At 37.7% G+C, this 20673-nt stretch overlaps 1 protein-coding gene across 27 annotated transcripts in view; it reads right to left on the bottom strand.

Annotated features, from left to right (window-relative positions):
* Positions 1 to 20673, bottom strand: part of LRRC28 (leucine rich repeat containing 28) — a 196049-nt gene that overhangs the window by 158821 nt on the left and 16555 nt on the right. For 18 of the 27 annotated variants that reach the window (XR_014815012.1, XM_084975701.1, XM_084975674.1 and 15 more), the window contains one exon: positions 8895 to 8935. The exons of the other annotated variants lie outside the window; for them this stretch is intronic. Coding sequence is in view for 9 of the 18 variants with exons in the window: in XM_084975701.1 (XP_084831827.1) it covers positions 8895 to 8935 (41 nt within the window). In the remaining 9 variants the exon portion in view is untranslated. The remainder of the gene's footprint in view (positions 1 to 8894; positions 8936 to 20673) is intronic. 27 annotated transcript variants of the gene reach the window in all.

Raw genomic sequence — 20673 nt, 5'->3', positions numbered from 1 at the left:
GCAGCTTTACTCATGACAGCTAAAAACTAGAAACAATGATTACGTCCTTCAATGGGTGAATGGATGAACAAAACTCATTACATCTATGCTGTGAAATACAACTCAGCAACAAAAAGGGATTATTGGTACATGCAACAAGTTAAACAGATATAGAAGGAATTATGCTGAATGAAAAAAAAAAAAAAGCCAGTCCTGAAAAGTTTCATACATGATTTCTATAACAAATTAAAATGACAAAATTATAGTGATGGAGAAAAGAGTAGTAGTTGCCAGGGTTTGAGGAATAGAGTGTGATTATAAAAGAGTAGAAAACGATGCAAATGGAAATAAAATCAGTGGAATGTAGCAATGTCAATTTCCTAGTGGTGATCTTATATAGTTGTGCAAGACATAAACCCTGGTGGAAACTAAAAGGGTACACAAGGATGTTTCTGCATTATTTATGTTATGTGTGAGTCTACCATTACCTCAAAGTAAATAGTTTAATTTTTTAAAAGGGAGAAATAAAGACCTTTCTTCAGGCAAATCAAATCTGAGAGAATAACATAAGAATTAATATAAAAGACATTTTTTTCATTTTAAAAGTTCTTTAAATTAACAACTTAAATTCAAAATTATAATAATGTATTTTGCCAGTTATCAGTTTTGTCCCCCATCTCAAAATCTATGCCATACCCTATCAAAATTGCATCTTTGCCATATGATCTAATGTTAGGCCTAATGATGCTAGAAACCTGGCCTCTGTGCACTGACACCCAGTCAAATTTTGGAAACAGAGTTTTAGGTGAAGTAGAAAAGAATAGCTTTATTGTTTGCCAGGCAAAGGGGAACACAGCAGGCTTATGCCCTCAAAACTATGTGTCCTTTCCTACCTCTGGGAGGTTTGTAAGGATTTTTACAGTCAAGGGTTTCAAGGGGTTGCTGATAAAGATCAGGGTGTGCGCAAAGTGTGGACTGCTTCAGTCTAGAGATGGCCTCAGACAGTCTGATGTGCTTCTGTGTGTCTCTAGGTTATCAAACTGTGATCTTCTGTCTGGAATGCTTCATCAAGTAGTTAATGTTCTCCATTTGTTGGCGGCTTTAGTTCTGCAGAAGAGGAACCAGGACCCTGCCCCAAAAGAGCACTTCTGCTTCTTGATTTCTCCTTCCTTGTCTCCTCAACCCCCCTTCCCTGATCAGCAACTGCCTGAACCTGTCCTTTGGAACTCAGGGAAGGTCAAGGAGGCGAGAATACACAGAAAGGTTTTTGTGCCCAGGAGCCCCACGGGGTCCTGCTTGGTTTCACTAATGTTATAAAAAGAGGATACTGGAGTGACTCTGCAAGATGATAGTATCAGAAAAGCACTTTCCAGGTTCAGTTCGCTTTCAACTTTGTATTCAACACAGAGCCAAGGCCCAATGGCTTCAGTTGTCTTCCCGGACAACTTTAAGCCACATTCTCAAACTATGAAGTCTCCACACAGAAGTCACTTTTGTGGCAGCTCTTGTTGTTACTCTCAGACCATACTCTGTAGATAAGACAATGCACTTTTTTTTTTTTTTTAGGGCCACACCCACAGCATATACAAGTTCCCAGGCTAGGACTCCAAACTGAGCTGAAACCGAGCCTATGCCACAGCCAGAACAACACCAGAGCCAAGCCAAATCTATGCTGCAGCTTGCGGCAACACTGGATCCTGAACCCACTGATCGAGGCTAAGCATTGAACCCACATCCTCATGGATACCAGTTGGGTTCTTAACCTGCTGAGCCACAATGAGAACTCCCAATAATGAACTTCTAGAGACAACTTCAATTGGTCTCAAGCAACTGCCTTCCCACCCTGTGGCCACCTCTGCATTAGATGTGCCATATTCTTGAGGCAGAATATTAACTCTGGTGGTCAGTGTAGGAGCATGGCTTTGATGCATTCTTTGATATAGCCACTGATTAACATTTGCGGCTTAAGGGCTCCAGGGAGTAACATCCCCACAGGCCTTGTTTACTATAGGGAGTATACCTACGCCCAGATGGACAATAATCCCTAATCCCCTGTGACTCAGTTTACAGGAAGAAAAGGACAAAGAAACCATGAGACTTATAGGACATTTCCAACCCTAAGACCCTATTGGACAAAGACTGATATTGGTAATTGAACAAGGCCAATGGAAGGAAGCCACATCTTTCTGGACCTCATGCTGGTACACCCCCCATCTTTAAGGAATAAAAACCCCTACAGGACAATAGAGAAAGGGGGGGGGGCTCTTCTCCCCCATCCCAGCAGCCCTGGGAGCTGTTTTCCTTTAATGAAGACTTTGCTTGCTTGCTGCCTGTGTGTTCACGGAGTTCATTCTTTGACTGCTGTAAACAAGAACCTGGATTCTGGTATCATCTTTCCAGTATCATTCTCAGGCAACTGCCCTCCCATCAGTCAGGCTGCTTCTAATAGATTAGTTCTAGATTATCAACACCCTCTTGCAACAATGAGCAGGTACTACAGCTCTGTTCCAGCCTAAATTAGGTATGGCAAGGCTCTTTGCCACCAGTACATGTGTTTTGCGGCAGCCATACCTTCTTTGAAGAGGTCTAATCTCAACCAAGGATTTGGGGCTTTCCTAAGTCTTCAGTTCCTTCATTGTCTACTTTCTCTTGGCCCAGATCTACTTTTTCACACTTACTAATACTGAATACCATGGAGTCTTCTGTAACCTCTTTTAGTAGTTATAACATTTTACTAGTTAATAATTCTTAATTCCCCCTGCTTAAATTAGGGATATGGTTTCTATCTCCTAACCAGACCCTGACTGATATTACATGGTTTATACATACAAAGATCTACTTCTCTCACAACACTCACACACTCATAAAACACAGGACAATAGCACAAGGGATAGGATGAATGAACTGAAAGTATTAATCTAAGGTTCCTACATTAAATGTGAAGTGGTATACTATGTGACTGTAAAGTATAGTAGGTTAAAGAAACATAGTATAAACCTTACAACACTGAAATGAAGTAAATGAAATAAGCCAACAATGGTAGTAAACCATAATCCTAAATAATCCTAAAATAATTTAAAAGAAGGAAAGTAAAGAGGGAAAAAATAACAAAACACCTGGGACAAATAGAAAACAAACTGTAAGATGGTGAACTTAATCAGGGAAGTTTTCTTGTGGCACAGTAGGTTGAGAATTCATTGTTGTTACTGCAGCAGTTAAAGTTGATCACTGGCCCAGGAATGTCCACATGCTGTTGGCATGGCCAAAAACAAAAACCAAAACAAATAAAAAAACCTTCAATCAGGAGTTCCCGTCGTGGCTCAGTGGTTAATGAATCTGACTAGGAACCATGAGGTTGAGGGTTCAATCCCTGGCCTTGCTCAGTGGGTTAAGGATCCGGCATTGCCATGAGCTGTGGTGTAGGTTGCAGTCGCGGCTCAGATCCCACGTTGCTGTGGCTCTGGTGTAGGCCGGTGACTATAGCTCTGATTTGACCCCTAGCCTGGGAACCTCTATATGCTGCAGGAGCAGCCCAAGAAATGGCAAAAAGACAAAAAAAAAAAAAAAAACAAACCTCAATCATATCAGCAACTATATTAAATATAAATGGTCTAGACACTCCATTTAAACTACCCATATTGTTGGACTGGTCAAAATCAAAAGAATCAACTTCAGGAGTTCCCGTTGTGGCGCAGTAGTTAACGAATCCGAGTAGGAACCATGAGGTTGCGGGTTCGGTCCCTGCCCTTGCTCAGTGGGTTAAGGAACCGGCGTTGCCGTGAGCTGTGGTGTAGGTTGCAGACGCGGCTCGGATCCCGCGTTGCTGTGGCTCTGGCGTAGGCCTGTGGCTACAGCTCCGATTGGACCCCTAGCCTGGGAACCTCCATATGCCCTGGGAACGGCCCAAAGAAATAGCAAAAAGACAAAAAAAAAAAAAAAAAAAAAAATCAACTTCACAAAACTCACTTGTGTTGTAACAGCACAAACAGATTAAAATTAAAGAATGCAAGTTCCAATTTTGGTACAGAAGAATGGAGTGATCCTCTGGCAACTAAAACACTGGAGAACACACACAGACAAAACTAACCCAAGGCATTGTGGAGTAAACAAAAAAATAACCCAAATCTGGAGGAGAGTCAAAACTTAGAAGAAAGATAGGTGTCTGAATTTCCTTTTTTAAAAATATTAACAGCAATTAGTCTAAGAAGGGTACAGACAGTTACCACAAAAAGTGGCTAAAATTCCAAAAGAGAACTGCAGTCTTACTAGCCTAAAGGAGGACAGAGTTCAGGGCAATCATGGCCCCTGACAAGCAAAGGGATAATTAAAAAAAAAATTTTTTTAAAAGAACAAGGGAGAGGAAATTCCAAATTCTACCTATAAACTTTGCCTAAATCAGTGCTGACTCCAGAACCATTTATATATGGGAAAAATACAGCTAAACATAAAATAACTGGACTGAGATCAGCTGCCTTCCAAGAGGAGGTTTATTTTTTGAGTCACACCAGGTAAATTAATTGCTAAAATAAAAACATTGACACTTTTTAAGAAATATAACATATTCTAGTCCCCAAAACATACATCCCCAAATGTCAGATAATAACCTAAAATTACTCAACAGATGAAAACTCAGGAAAGTGTCAATGACAACAACAAACAGTGGATAGCAACCTCAGATAACCCTGATGTTGGAATTAACAATTTTTTTTAGTTATCTTAACTATGCATAGTAACCTAAAGTAATATACACCTTAATGAAAAGACAAGAAATCTCAGAAAAGAAATAGAAACTAAATAAAAAAAAGAAAATTCTAGAACTGAAAAATTTACTGGACAAAGGTGAATAACAGAATTAACAAAACAGGCTGTTTTGATTATTATAGCTTTGTAGTACTGTCTGAGGTCTGGACAGGTTATATCCCTTGCTTTGTTCTTTTTGCTCTGGATTGCTTTGGCAATTCTGGGTCTTTCGAGTTCTATATAAATTTTAGGATTATTTGCTCTAGTTTGGTGAATAATGTTATGGGTAATTTGATAGGCATTGCATTAAATTTGTAGATTGCTTTGGGTATTATGGCCTTTTTAACTATATTAATTCTTCCAATCCAACTTTAAGATGGATCAATATAAATGATTCAATCTAAGTGCAGAGAGAAAAAAGACTGAGGAAACATGAAGTGCCTCATAGGTATGCAGGACAATATCAACAAGTACATCAATATACATGTAAATGTAGTCCAAGAAGGAGAGAGGAAATGGTGAATAAAAACATTTTAAGAAGTAATGGTTAAAAATGTCCCAAATTTGGTAAAAGACATAAATTCACAGATTCAAATGCCCAGCAAACTCCAAGACAAACACAAAAGAAAATTATACCAGGGCACATCATAGTTAAATTGCTAAAAACCAAAGATCAAAAGAAAATCATGAAAGAAGCCAGAGAAAAATGATATGTAACATACATGTGAGAAATGGTAAACATTCCACTGACTTCTTATGAGAACTTATAAAGACCAGAAGACAGTTAAATACTTTTAAAGGACTCAAAGAAATAACTGTCAAGCCAGATTTCGATAGCCATTGCATAGATAATTCAGTTTAGAACCTATGTTGCAGTCTCCCTCTTTATGATTGTTTCACTTCCTTGCCCGAAGGCCCCAAGGATTTTTTTCCTTTAAAGTCTGAAAAGGCCATTGAAAAAATTTCACACCCATTACTACTAACAATTTTTGAAAAAACAGGAATTAATAGTGCAGTAGGTATCCCTTAACATGGTCCCCATTGATCTCTGCTATCTGGCATTCATGTAACAGCTACCCTTCAAGTGGTAGCTAGATCTAGTGGTATACTTGTAACAGACAAAATTTAGCAAAAGTGACAGGATGCCACTTCCACAATTAGATTAGAGAGAGACTATAGCCCTGCCTTACATACCCTCTCTTGATCTTCTGCTTGCTCACTCTGATAGAAGTTAGCTGTCATGTTGTGAGCTACATAACAGTGGCTAAGTGGCAAGGGACTAACGAGTCCTCTGGCCAATAGCCAGTTAGGAACTAAGGGCCTTGGTCCAACATCCTGCAGGGAATTAATTGAATCCTGCCAACAACCACATGAGTGAAAATAGAGGAGGATCCTTCTGATCCTTCTTCAGCTGAGCTTAAGTCAGCAGCCCAGGGCAGTAACCTTGATTCAAGTCTTAAGAGAAACACTAAAGTAAAGGCACCCAGCTAAGTCAAGCCCAGATTCTGGACCTTCATAAAATGAGGGAATAAGTGTTTATTCTTGTAAATACCCCTACATTTTAAGCAACTATATTTTGGGGCAATCTTCTAAACAGCAACAGATAATTAACAAAAATGGATATTTACTTAACACAATAGAATTGTGCTAACTGTAAAGCAAGCACCTTTCTTAGTGGAAAAGACATGGAGGCATTCCCACTAAAGTCAGAAAGAAGACAAGGTTGCCCACTACTTCGAGTACAATTTTACACTACTCTGTAAAGTGACTAGCCAATGCAATCACATTAGAGAGAATAATTAAAGATTTGGAAAAGAAGAAATAACACTATCTGCATTTCAGACTTGACAGTACACATGGAAAACTCTGGAGAATCAAGAATAAAACTAACTAAACTAAAAGATTTCAGGAAAGCAGCAAGATACAAAGTTGCACAAATGAATAATGCTCCTATATATAAAAAATAGTAAGAAGATATAACAGATAAGAAAAATCATTTACATAGCAAAAATATTAATCACTTAAGAATAAACTATTAGAAATGTTCAAAATTTATATGAAGAAAACTATAAAGCACCTATTAAGCCTATTAAGGACACAAAAGTAAAAACTATTTAGACATCCTTGTTCTAGGAAATAGACACTGACGTATTTAGAAGTAAAAGGCCATGATGTATTTAACTTACTCTCAAAAGCTTCACAAAAAATACACATATAACATAAAGAGAATGAAAGCAAAAATTTGATAAAGCAAATGAGGTAGAACATCACCAAAGATGTTTGAATTAAACCTAATCCAGAGAAACAATCAAACAAATCCAGCCATCTACTTCAAAAAGATATTTTGGGAGGAAATTAGGATAATTTAAATATGAACTATATATTAAATTAACATTACTTTTCTTATGCCTAAAAATAATATAATTATATGCAAGAATGTCTTTATTCTTAGGAGATCATGCTGATGTATTTAGGGTAAAGTACAATGTGTGAGCAAGAAGAAAGCAAAGGAAGGAAGATGAAAGGGAAAGTAGAGAGAAAGGGTAGAAAAGAAGAGAGAAAGCAAATGTGGCAAAATGCTAAGTGATTAAATTTAGGTGAAGACTGAACAGCTGATCCTTTTTTCTTTTTTTTTTTTTTTTTTTTTTTTTGTCTTTTTGCCTTTTCTAGAGCTGCCCCGCGGCTTATGGAAGTTCCCAGGCTAGGGGTCCAATCTAAGCCGTAGCTGCTGGCCTGCTGGTCTACGCCGGAGCCACAGCAAAGTGGGATCCGAGCCGCGTCTACAACCTACATCACAGCTCACAGCAACGCTGGATCCTTAACCCACTAAACAAGGCCAGGGATTGAACCCGCAACCTCATGGTTCCTAGTTGGATTCATTAACCACTGAGCCACGATGGGAACTCAAGAGCGGATCCTTGAACAACATCTGTTTGAACTGCACAGGTCCACTTACACTGACTTTTTTCAACAAATACCTACTACAGTCTACACCATCTGAAGTTGGTTGAGTCTACAGATGTGGATCTGTGGGTATGGAGGGCCAACTATTAAGTTATACATGTATTTTGTAAGCAGGTGACACCTCTAACCCCCACATTGTTCAAGGGTCAACTTGCACATGAATGGTCAACTTGAATGGATGGTCCCTGTACTGTTTTCAACTTTTTTGTTGGTTTGAAATTTTTCAAAATAAAAGGATGGGTAAAAAAGAAAGTAACAGAGACTCTCAGCTTGAAAATGAAGGTGTAAAGTCAGCTTTCTTTACTTTACCTTCCGAAAATTATACCAAATAATAAAAAGAACAAGAAAAAGCATCACAAATTCCTCCTTCAACAAAAGTAGAAGAGGAGTTCCCGTCGTGGCACAGTGGTTAACGAATCTGACCAGGAACCATGAGCTGTGGGTTTGATCCCTGGCCTCACTCAGTGGGTTAAGGATCTGGCATTGCTGTGAGCTGCGGTGTAGGTCACAGATGCGGCTCGGATCCCGTACTGCTGTGGCTCTGGTGTAGGCTGGTGTTTACAGTTCTGATTAGACCCCTAGCCTGGGAACCTCCATGTGCCCCAGGAGTGGCCCAAGAAATGGCAAAAAAGACAAAAAAAAAAAAAAAAAAAAAAGTAGAAGAAAGCTAGAAAGAAAGGGAAGTATAAGATATTGAAATCTCTTTTCCTTAATCAATAGACACTTAAAACTGATACACTAAAAAACAAAGGTGTAAACATTATTTAGCATTATGGAGGCAATCATGAAAATAACTAAAACAAATGAAATGTGCAGGATGTAGGGAAGGAGGCTTTTACTTATATTTTAAAACTTTTATACTGTCAGATTATTTCTATCAGTATCACATGTAGTAGTAATAGTAATAATAACACTAATATTCCAATTTCATGGACTATCCAGGATCCTGTGAAAAAGATGCTGCATCCAGAAAAAAATGTATCTTTCATCATCTTCATTACCCTGAGGTGATATTTAAAACACAAATTTAAATGGTAAAATACCTTAAAATACTATTGGGTTTAGCAGAACTACATGTCTACCTACATGAACACCATGATCATGATACCAAAAAATAGCCTGATACATCAAAATTATATTTCCTATTATTCAAATAACTTAAAATTATTTTCATTCTTGTTTTTTAAAAAAATTTAAATAAACAGACTCACAGTTCCACAAGGTTTGGAAGCTTCTGAGCAAGGTTTTCTGGCTGAAAATTAAAAACTCAGAATTAAATTTTATTTTTGAAAGACGTATAAACATTTCTAAATAGCTTAAACACAAAGTACTACCTTTCAAAAGGGTGTAAATTTTGAGAAAATGTGAAAATAATAAATCAGCAGGTCTGGGTTTATGCTTACATAGACCATACTACAATTTAAATTGATAAATTGGTACACTTAAAATCAATGTCCCTTGGAGAAACCAGATCTCATATTCCACAGTCATGGAGGAAATGAAAATGCTTTTAACAGACATAGGCAGAGGGAATAATACCATGTGACACCAGAGCCAGAGATTGGAGTGATGCAGCTACAAAGCCAAGGAACACACCACTGGCAACCCCCAGAAGCTTGGAGAAAGGAACAGATTCTCCCTCAGAGCCACGAGATGCAAGCAACCCAGCCCATACCTTGATTTTGAACTCCTGGACTCGAGAACTGTAAGAGAATAAACTTCTGTTGTTTCAAGCCACCTGGCCTGTGGAATCTGCTATAATAGCCTGGAAAACTAATACCTACCCCCACCCCATCGCACCAAAAGCCCAAACTTTACTCCTCAGGAGAGAGTACTCAGAATCCTAGAGGGCCAGAAACCAAGACCTAACTAAACAGGATAAACAGAATAAGATGGAGCTTCAGGTGATCCAAGGGAGTGTCACATTTGGCCCAGGGGCTACATTTGGAGTAGGAGTGTGCTGTGCAGGGACAGGAAACTGGCCTTTGGGAGAAGAAAGGAGATGGGTCTAGATCTCCTACACAGAGTCATAGCCCTTCAAGAACTGGCTAATCCATAAAAAGAATCCTAGAAAAATTCCACTCACAGATAGAAAACAGACTTCTTTCTGCTGGGGGCGCTGGGTAGGAGGAAAACCTCCTGTAAACAACTGAAAGTCAGCCTGCATCTCTCACACATGCACATGCACACACACACTGGGTTCAAATTTATACAAACAGAGACAGAAATTGTTAAAACTAAAGGAGCACACTGAGCCAGTAGTAGTACTGTTTTTATTCTACATTAAAATATACTGCAAAAGTAAGCTAGATATCAGTAACAAAGAATCAGAATGGCTTTTTAAAAGAAATTAGGTCTAACTTGAGTCCTGAAAGACAAATACAAATGATCAGAGGCTGCGATAGAGTGGGGAGGAAGATGGCTCCAGTTAGCTTTCTAGGCAACAGAAGCAACATATGAAAAGGCAAAAAAGAGAAGTACGTTTATGAAATCACAAATACAATCATTCCTGCTGTAGTTTCCCAACAGGATTCATGACAAAATCTTTTATTTTCAAAAATCCTGTTGTAAAAACAACCGTGTCAATAAAAAAAAGTTTGGGGAACTATAAAGTTTTAGATTTGTGACAAGTAATTTTTCTTACAGAACTTAAAAGAGTGATCACCATTAAGAAAAGGACTAGTGTTGCTCTTCTCCATCTACTTTTGTATCATTTGAATTTTTAACAATATCATCTATAATTTTAAAAATTAAAATTACACTTGAAAATGTGGTATGCACAGTATAAACTGCTACATAATTGAGTAATCAATCATGATATGTGCAATTTGGTTCTAAACACTCAATAAGAGAAATGCCATGAGTTTGGTATTTCTAGGGCATAGGGTATGAAGGTATATGGTTTTGCAGAGAGTAGCAAGGAAAAGATCACTAAGGGCTTATATTTTATACTGAGGGAAAACTTAAAAAAAAAAAAACCTTGAACATGATTTATTTTTCTAGTTAATTTTAAATAAGAAAATAAAGTTATTAATTTCATATTGGCATACTGATATATTTAAATACTCAGCAACAGTATTCAAGGCCTTTTGCAATAACCAAATACTACTGAATACGAATATTGTCATGAAATCAACAAAGTATTTATTGAGTTCCCACTTTTGATAAAACCCCTTTAATTTTCAAATGCAAAAAACTGTGTTTCCTTTTCTCCCATTTTTTGACAATATTTTCAATGAGGTCCTTCATGACAAGTTTTTCCTCAAATGTTGCTCTTGAATCTGTCCAAATCCCCAAAATGTTCCCTTTAGTAGTGGTATCTCCCCTTGTAAGAGGAATATACTCTTCCACTTATGGGCATACTTACAAGCATCCTAAGCAAACTAAAGCACTCCCTGAGTGGGGGTTGGGTGAGAGGTAAAAGGTTGTTCTTCTAAAAAAGGAAAGACCCGTCCAGAAAAGAAATGCTATTAGACCCTCATCTAGTTTTATCCGTTACAATATCAATATTCTATCTTGCTAACTAGAGGGCTCATGGTCATTCTTTCCAGATGTTTACTAGGCTCCATCACACAGTACTGTAATTTTTCCATGACAAGCTTATTAGTTCTTTTGAGCTATTTGTCTATGCACACAATTAAGCACTGAATGATGTTTCTCCTGCTATTAGTGCCTCACTCTTTATTAGTGAGTATGTACATCATGTTTATATTTAAAAATAAGCATACTAACCTAGATAAAATTGCAGTTCATTAGAATACTGGGTTTAAAAAAAAAAAAAAAAAAAAAACTCTTCTTTGAACCTGCCCCCAAAGCCTAGTAAATAATCACCCTACTGCACAGACTGTGGCTGACACCTACTGATATTGTATAATATCATTCTCTCCTTTCTAGTAGCACATTTTAGCAATGTAACTAAATAGTATAAGAGAAATACTACACATTTTGATTTTTCTATTTCCATAGTTCATGTGAAGTAAGTAACAGATTAGACAACACTATGTTAACATCAACATTTTTGTTATTCTGTGGGTAACTAAACTCTAATGCTGGATTACAGATGCCACATAAACTAGTTTATTTTGACTCATAAGATTTAATCTATTAAGTCTTAAAATGTTTTTAAATTTTAAAATCTTGATAGATAAAAGCAATAATTTTAAAGTGCCTTATAAAACTACTATTACAATTATCTCCTTCTTTTTCACACTTTTGACATAGAAAAGTTTTAATATAACCAAAAAAAACCCACAAAAAAACAACAACAACAAAAAAGGAGTTCTCTGATGGCTAGGCTGGTTAAGGATCTGGCATTTTCAATGCTGTGGCTCAGGTTCAATTCCTGGCCTGAGACCTTCCACATGCTGTGGGTGCAGTGAAAAAAAAAATAATAATAAAATAATAATGAACAACCTGTACCCAAATTCCTTGAATATGAATACTTCCTAGTAAACTAATCAAAAATTGTTTTATAAATTAAGCCAAATTTCTCTTCATTAAATTTCATATCTCATACTATCACTTAACTGAATAATTTTTCTTCACAAACAACATAGAAGTAAATTTAGCAGGCACAGTTATTATAAAATTTACCTCAAATTTTGAAACTTTGATTCTTCACCATATCCTTTTACAGAAAACTTTCAATCATCTTAAACAGGAATGTTCTAAAATTGTGTATCTTGCAACAAATATTTCAAATATGTTGTAAACAACATGTTCGGTCATGTTCTCTTGTAGTCACTGTGTACCACTTACTCTTTTCTTCTCCTTCTGGGACCCTGGTAGGACTGCACTTCTCTCTTCAAGCTGGACATGGCTAAACGACTTGCTTTGGCCAGCGAAATTACATCAAAGTGGAGGCCTTGGAGAACTTGAGCAGGAAAGGTCCATGGTGACCTTTGTCAGCCTTCGTCTCTGGTAAAGCTACCAGGAACCAAAGTCCCCAAGAGATCTGAGAGAGTAGTGCAGTGTGAACTACAAACCACTGTGCTGTTACAAACCACTAGGATTTAAGAGTTCAACAAAACTTGCTCCATTCTACCTCTAAGAACACATTTGAAAAAAAGTCATAAGGATAAACAATGAGATCCCACTGTATAGCACAGAGAACTATATCCAATCACTGTGACAGAACATAATAGAAGATAATATGAGAAAAAGAATATGTATATGCATGACCGAGTCAGTTTGCTGTACAGGAGAAATTGACAGAACATTGTAAATGAACTATAATAAAAACATTTTCTAAAAGGTAGTTAGTAATTGGCAAATAGGTGTAATCAAGAAGTTAACACTCCTTCCACTGTATATCAGTAATTTTTGAGAGATTAATGCAAGTGATTTCAAATTTTATACATAATTTAATCACATTTTTCTTACATTCTAGTAATAAAGAGAAGAAACATTTTCAATTAAATAGATGATATGAATTTCTACCTTTCTGATTCACATGCTATTTGGGATAGGCCTCAGCTAGACAGACAACATTTCAAAGACAGCTCCTACTCTACCATATTCTGTGCCTCATGCTTTATTCTGCTTTTGTTTTTGTTCTGTTTGCAAACAATAAAGAAAGAAGGTCAAGAACCTGAGGTAAAAAAAAAAAGGTCATGAATTAAATGCATAGTTTTTAAAAGTAGTTATAAAAAGTAGAATGAAGTCAGATTCTACTCACATCATATACAGAAGTTATTTAAAAATTAACTAAAAATGGATTAATGACTTAAAATCATAAAACTCACAGAAGAAAACATATGGGTAAATTTTCATGATCATGGATTTGACAATGTAGTCATAGATATGAAAACAAAAGCAGGAGAAACAATAGGAAAAATACATAAACTAGACTTCATCAAAATTTAAAAATTTTATGCATAAAAGAACATTTTAAGAAAGTGAGAGAGTTCCCGTCGTGGCGCAGTAGTTAACGAATCCGACTAGGAACCATGAGGTTGCGGGTTCGGTCCCTGCCCTTGCTCAGTGGGTTAAGGATCTGGCGTTGCCGTGAGCTGTGGTGTAGGTTGCAGACACAGCTCGGATCCCGCGTTGCTGTGGCTCTGGTGTAGGCCGGTGGCTACAGCTCCAATTGGACCCCTAGCCTGGGAACCTCCATATGCCGCGGGAGTGGCCCAAGAAATAGCAACAACAACAACAACAACAAAAAGACAAAAGACAAAGAAAAAAAAAAAAGAAAAAGAAAGTGAAAAGGCAACATATAGAATTGAAGGAAATATTTTCACATCTTATCTGATAAGGGTCTAGAAACAATTCAACCCCCCCCCAAAAAAAAACCCCAAGTGAAAAATGGGCAAAGGATTTGAAACGACACTTTTTAAAGAAGATATGCAAATGCCCAATAAGCACATGAGAAGACACTCAACTTCATTAGCATTAGGGAAATGCAAACCAAAATCATGAGGTACCACTTCAAAAACACTAGGATGGTCATAAATTTTTTCTTAATGTAAAATAACAAGTGTGGACTAGGATATGAAGACATTGGAACCCTTGTACATTGCTGGCAGTAATGTAATATGGTTCAGCCACTGTAGAAAATAATTTGGCTGTTCCTCAAAAAGTTAAATATAGAATTGCCTTAAGATCCCACAATTCCACTCATATATATATTATATATATACCCCAAATAATTAAACACGTCCCACCTGTCTCACTGTAATTGTTACTATGTTCCTAGGGACCTCCCCACCCCAACAACGTGGTCTACTCCTTCCTTCCCCCTACTGGGAAAGGTATGTGGCCCACTCCTTACCCCACCCCTATAGGGATAATAATAATAATAATAACACCCCCAAACAACCAGCAAGTGTATCCCAAGATCCCATCCTTCCCCAACCAACCAGCAATTGTTATCAGAAGATTCCATTTTCCCTAGCCAATCAGCAGGTCAACAGGTCTATGGTAAGACCACTCCTTGCACTCTGTTGTCTTTGGGCTATAAAAACAGACACAACCATGAGCCCAGGGTCCTCTCTCCCTGATTATCAGGAAGTCGGCCCACTGTGTTAACAGTGTCTCTTGTCTCAATAAACTCGTCTTTTCTACACCCTGCTTTGAATCCAGAAAATTCTTTTTCCAGCTACATGCAGAGACCACAACACAAACAGTCCAAATGTCCATCCATGGATGAACAGATAAACTGTGGTATATACACACAGTGGAATCTTATTAAGTCATACAAATGAATGAAGAAATGATATACACTACCACTTGGATGAATTTGGAGAACATTTTGCTCAGTGAAAAGAAGTGGATACAAAAGGTGACATGCTGAATGATCCCATTTATATGAAATATCCAAAAGTGATAAATCCACAAAGACAGAACACAGATTGGTGGCTGGAGGGCTGGGGTGTGGAGGGGGATGGGGAGAAATTGCTCCCCATTAGGAAAAGGAGTTTTACTTTGGAGTGATGGATATGTTTGGAACTAAAGTGAGGTGGTTATCGCACAACACTGTGAATATACTAAATGCTACTGAATTTTTCATATTAAAATGGTTAATTTTACACTATGTGAACTTCACCTCAGTAAGTTATTTTCAACTTTAATAAAGTTAATTAAGTTTTAGTACTGAAGGCAAAAAGCACTTCATTCAAAAATCACCATACTCTCTTGTTGGATCAATCAGTCAATAATTTGGTGTCACTGCTTCTGAGCAAGGATACTACAAGAGTTAAATACCATGCAGCTACAAAACAACCACGGTAAAACCTCTTTTACTGTCAGGAATATTAGCCCATTCCTTCTCCAGTATTTCTCTTCCTTTACATACATTATAAAGCAGTATTTCGCAACAGAAAAATCAAAAACCCTACCAGGCTAATGCGAACAGAGAGATAAGTAGCCCCACCTTTCGTTTCCCACAGAAGCAGAAAGGCTCTCCAGAGTACTAGTCACCAGTTGTTCCCCAGCATTCCTTAACATTGACTCTCTTGTCTCTTAACTCACTTTCCAATAACTACTTATTTTCCCCTTTAAAATTTCTCTCCAAATAAACTCTAAGCAGACAAAAGAGTATGAGCCTTGCCTTAACACTTGTCATATTTCCTAGAGACAGAAAAACACAGCGGATTGTCAATACCTGCATCTACTAAGATCAAAATCACTAACAGTTAAGTTCATTTCTTCTGAAATGAGTGACACAAAGGAATGTTATTAAATACGGTTTTCATTTAAATTATCCTAGAGGAGTTCCCGTCGTGGCGCAGTGGTTAACGAATCCGACTAGGAACCATGAGGTTGCGGGTTCGGTCCCTGCCCTTGCTCAGTGGGTTAAGGATCCGGCGTTGCCGTGAGCTGTGGTGTAGGTTGCAGACACAGCTCGGATCCCGCCTTGCTGTGGCTCTGGCGTAGGCCGGTGGCTACAGCTCCGATTGGACCCCTAGCCTGGGAACCTCCATATGCCGCGGGGAGCAGCCCAAGAAATAGCAACAACAACAACAACAACAAAAAAGACAAAAAGACCCCCAAAAAAAAAAAAAATTATCCTAGAAAGCCTGACACACATTTCACAGGGACAGGAGCATGGGGAGAAGGGGCAATAAGAAATAGGTTTAAAAGCATTAATAGCTCACTAACCCCTCTTGCTAAGAGAAGACTACTTCTAGCAAGGACTGTGCAATCACTGATAGGTCAAGTATCACCAGAAGTTACCAGTGACATCCTGTTTCCCAGCAAAATGTAATGACTACACTGTGCAAATAACAGGTAATCTATTAATAAGCAATACAAAAAGATAATCTCAAACATATATCAGTGTTTTATGGAAAAATGTAAATTTTAATTATTTGAACATGCAAGCATAACAGCTTTAGGTTTGGGGGGACTGTTTTCTTAAAAAAAAAAAAAAAATGAAAAGCCATGGCAAATACCCAAATATCTTGGAATGCAGCCACCAAAATAATGACAGGTATTTTATTTTGCTCATTAAAACAAAAATTTCAATGGAAATTCATTGAATACGAGCATTACAAACATTAAAATAAAGTCATTTCAACAGGGAAGGAAAGGGGGGAAAAGTGAGCGAAGGAAAAATTTTAAAAATATAGACAACTTTTGTTTCTAAAGTTGTCTTTGAGGTGCCTCTTTTGGGGGCAATAATTTTCTTTACCAGTCTGTTGCATAAACATAGAATGGCAGGTTGACTTTTATGATAAAAATGAGTCAGTATTATGATTTTAATGTATACTTCTTTTTGTTTTTTTCAGTCACACACACGGCAGGTCCAACAGAACTTTCTATGATGATGAAATAGTCTCTATCTACACATCCAGTATGGTGGCTACTAGCTACATATGCCTATTAAGCACTTCAATTGTGGTTTCTGTGACTAAGGAATTGAATTTTCAGTACATTTCATTATAACTTAAACTTTAGTACCACATATAACTAGTAGTTATCATATGAGACAGTGCAGAATTCATATCACAATACCAATTTTTCACTTAAACTCGTTCTTTTAGATCTAAAACATAAAAGTACCTAAGTAACTATATGAATGAAAATTTTTATAGATTATTTTCCTTAGAAACAATGAAGTATCTGACATTTATACAGGCTAAAATTTTCATCCTAAAAACATAAATAAATATTAAGTTTCTGCAAACCTGCAAGTGTTTTATTGCCACATACATACGCAAAGACATATTTTTTACTTAGCAAAAACTCTTAAAGAAAATATGCTCAAAATAAAAAAAGACTGTACAACTGATGTATTTGCAAAACTGAAATATGCAAAATTGGGCCTCTGTGTGCCCCGGTTCTGCATGCTTGGATTCAACTAACCTCAGATAAAAATATTCAGGGGAAAAAAATTCCAGAAAGTTCTAAAAAACAAAACTTGAATTTGCTACACCAGGAATTATTATATAGATTTACACTGTATTCACAACTACTTGTACAGCATTTACATTGTATTAGGTTATAATAGGTAATCTACAGATGATTAAACTATATGAGAGGATGTGCATATGCAAATACCAAGCCATTTCATATAAGGGACATAACATCCTGATTTTGGCATCAGAGCAGGTAGTGGAACCAATCCCCCACAGATACCAAGGCATGACTGTATCTGAATTATGATAAAATCCTGATTACTCAGAAAATATTTTTCAAGAGAAAGCAAACATTAAAAATTATTTAATTTCTTGAAGTATTAATATTAGAAATACTTGTTTTAAAATGAAAGCTGTAAAAGATAATAGCTGAAAACGGCTCTAACATGGGAAAGGAACCACTCACTCAAATCTAGGAAGCACAACGAGTACCATATAAAATAAACCGAAGGAGGAACACCCTGAGACACATATTAATCAAACTGACCAAAATTAAAAACAAAGAGAAAATATTGAAAGCAGCTAGGGAAAACAAACAAATAATATACAAGGAAACACCAATAAGGTTATCGGCAGATTTTTCAGCTAAACTCTACAGGTCAGAAGGGATGGAATGATACACTTAACATGATGAAAGGAAAAAAACCTCCAACCAAGATTACTTTACCCAGCAAGGTTTGAAGAGATTTGTTTTTTGTTTTGGAGATTTGAAGGACAAAGCAAAAGCTTTACAGATAAGCAAAAGCTAAGAGAATTCAGCAACACTAAACCAGCTGTACACCAAATACTAAAGGAACATCTACAGACAGAAAAGAAAAGGCCACAACCAGAAACAAAAATACCACAAATGACAAGGCTCACCAGTAAAGTCATATATACAGTCATCTACTCAAAATTACACTACAAAAATCAGAAATTGTGAGAAGTGGAGGGTACAAATGCAGGACACTGGAGATGCACTTGCAATTAAGAGACCAACAACTTAAAACAATCTCATATATATATATAGATTCTTATATCAAAACTTCAGAATAACTGCAAACCAGAGACAGGATTAAGATGGTGGAATAGAAGGACTGGAGCTCAACTTCTCTCCTAAAAACAACAAAATTCACAACTAAAGACTGAGCACACTTCACCAAAATGGACCAGAAACCTTAAAAAAGATACCCTACTCCAGAAGAAAAAGAGGAGGCCACATCAAGAGGTAGGAGGGGTGATTTCACCATATAAACAACCCCATACCTCCTGGGTGGGAAGCTCACAGACTGGAAACGAACTGGTTCTCAGATACTCACCTACAGGAGTGAGACTTCTGAGTCCCACATCAAAATCTCATGTGTGGGGTTCTGGCACAGGGAGAAAGAGCCCTGGAGCATCTGGCATTGAAGGCCAGTGGAGCTTATGCACAAGAGCTCCACAGGACTGGGGGAAACGGAGACCCCATTCTTAAAAGGCACACACAGACTTTCATGTGCACTGAGTCCCAGGGCAAAGCAAAGTCTCCAAGGGAATCTGGGGCAAACATGACCGCAGTTCTTGGAGGACATCCTGGGAAAACAGGGGGGAATGTGGCTTGTTGTGAGGGAAGGACATTGAAAGCAAAGCTCTCGGGAATATTCAGTAGCAGTGCCTTTCTCTGGAGGTGGCCATTTTGGGAAAATCTGGCCCCACCCCTCAGCCAGCTGCTGAGAAGCCCCAGGGCAAACAACAACCCAGGTGGGATCACAGCCCCACCCCTCAGTAAACAGGCTACCTAAAGACCCCTCAGGCACACAGCTGCCTCTAATCCCATCTAGAGACTAAGCCCCACCCACCAGAGGGAGTAGAATTGGCCCCTCCTACCAGGGGGCAGGCATCAGCCCCTCCCAGCAGGAAGCCTACACCAAGCCCCCATACTGACTTCAGCCACAGGGGGGCAGACATCAGAAGTAAGAGAGGCTACAACTCTATTATCTGTAAGAAGGTCACCACACCAAAAACCTATCAAAATGAAAAGACAGAGAACTATAACTCAGATGAGGGAGAAAGGAAAAACCCCAGAAAAACAGCTAAGCAAGGAGGAGATTCTCAGCCTCCAGGAAAAAGACTTTAGACTGTTGATGCTGAAGATGATGTAAGGCATTGGAAATCAACTGGAGGCAAAGATGGATAACTTACAGGAAACACTGACCAAAGAGATACAAGATACTAAACTTAAACAAGAAGAGATGCAAAATACAATAACTGAAATAAAAAATTCACTAGAAGCAGCCAACAGCAGAATACAGGAGGCAGAAGAACGAATAAGTGAGGTGGAGGACAGATTAGTGGAAATTATGGATGCAGAACAGAAAAGAGAAAAGAAATTGAAAACAAATGAAGAGAGTCTCAGAGAACGCTGGGACAACGTTAAACGCACCAACATCCGTATTATACGGGTGCCAAAAGTAGAAGAGAGAGAGAAGGGGACAGGAAAAATATTCCAAGAAATAATAGCCAAAAACTTCCCTAACATGGGGAAGGAATCACTCATTCAAATTCAGGAAGCACAACGAGTACCATACAAATTAAACCCAAGGAGGAACACCCCGAGACACATACTAATCAAACTGACCAAAATTAAAGACCATGAGAAAATCTTGAAAGCAGCTAGGGAAAAGAAACAAATAACATACAAGGGAACCCCGATAAGGCTACCAGCAGATTTTTCAACAGAAACTCTGCAGGCCAGAAGGGAATGGCATGATATACTCAACGTGATGAAAGGAAAAAAACCTCCAACCATGATTACTCTACCCAGCAAGGCTCTCGTTCAGATTTGAAGGAGAAATCAAAACATTCACAGATAAGCAAAAGCTGAGAGAATTCAGCAACACTAAACCAGCCTTACAACAAATACTAAAGGAACTTCTATAGGCAGAAAAGAACAAGAGAAGAAGGAAAGGAAAAAGAGCAGTAATATGGAGAAAATTATACAAACATCACAAACAATGCTTCTGATAAGGAAGCACAAAAGATACATGAGAAAATAAGAATTTAATATCAGAAGAGGAACCCTGACATTGCAAAGACAGCAGAACAGATGAAAAAGATGTGATGCCTGGAAGCTTGGAGCTTCATGTGGCTTCATGGTCTGGAGAAGCTGACA

The sequence above is a fragment of the Sus scrofa genome, chromosome 1 (assembly GCF_054392235.1).
Source record: "Sus scrofa isolate SSC_HxYL_T2T_F1_AM1 chromosome 1, Sscrofa_HxYL_maternal_Yorkshire_Landrace_v2.0, whole genome shotgun sequence".
In the NCBI taxonomy this organism is placed as follows: Eukaryota; Metazoa; Chordata; class Mammalia; order Artiodactyla; family Suidae; genus Sus; species Sus scrofa.
This window is presented reverse-complemented; position numbering and strand designations above follow the sequence as displayed.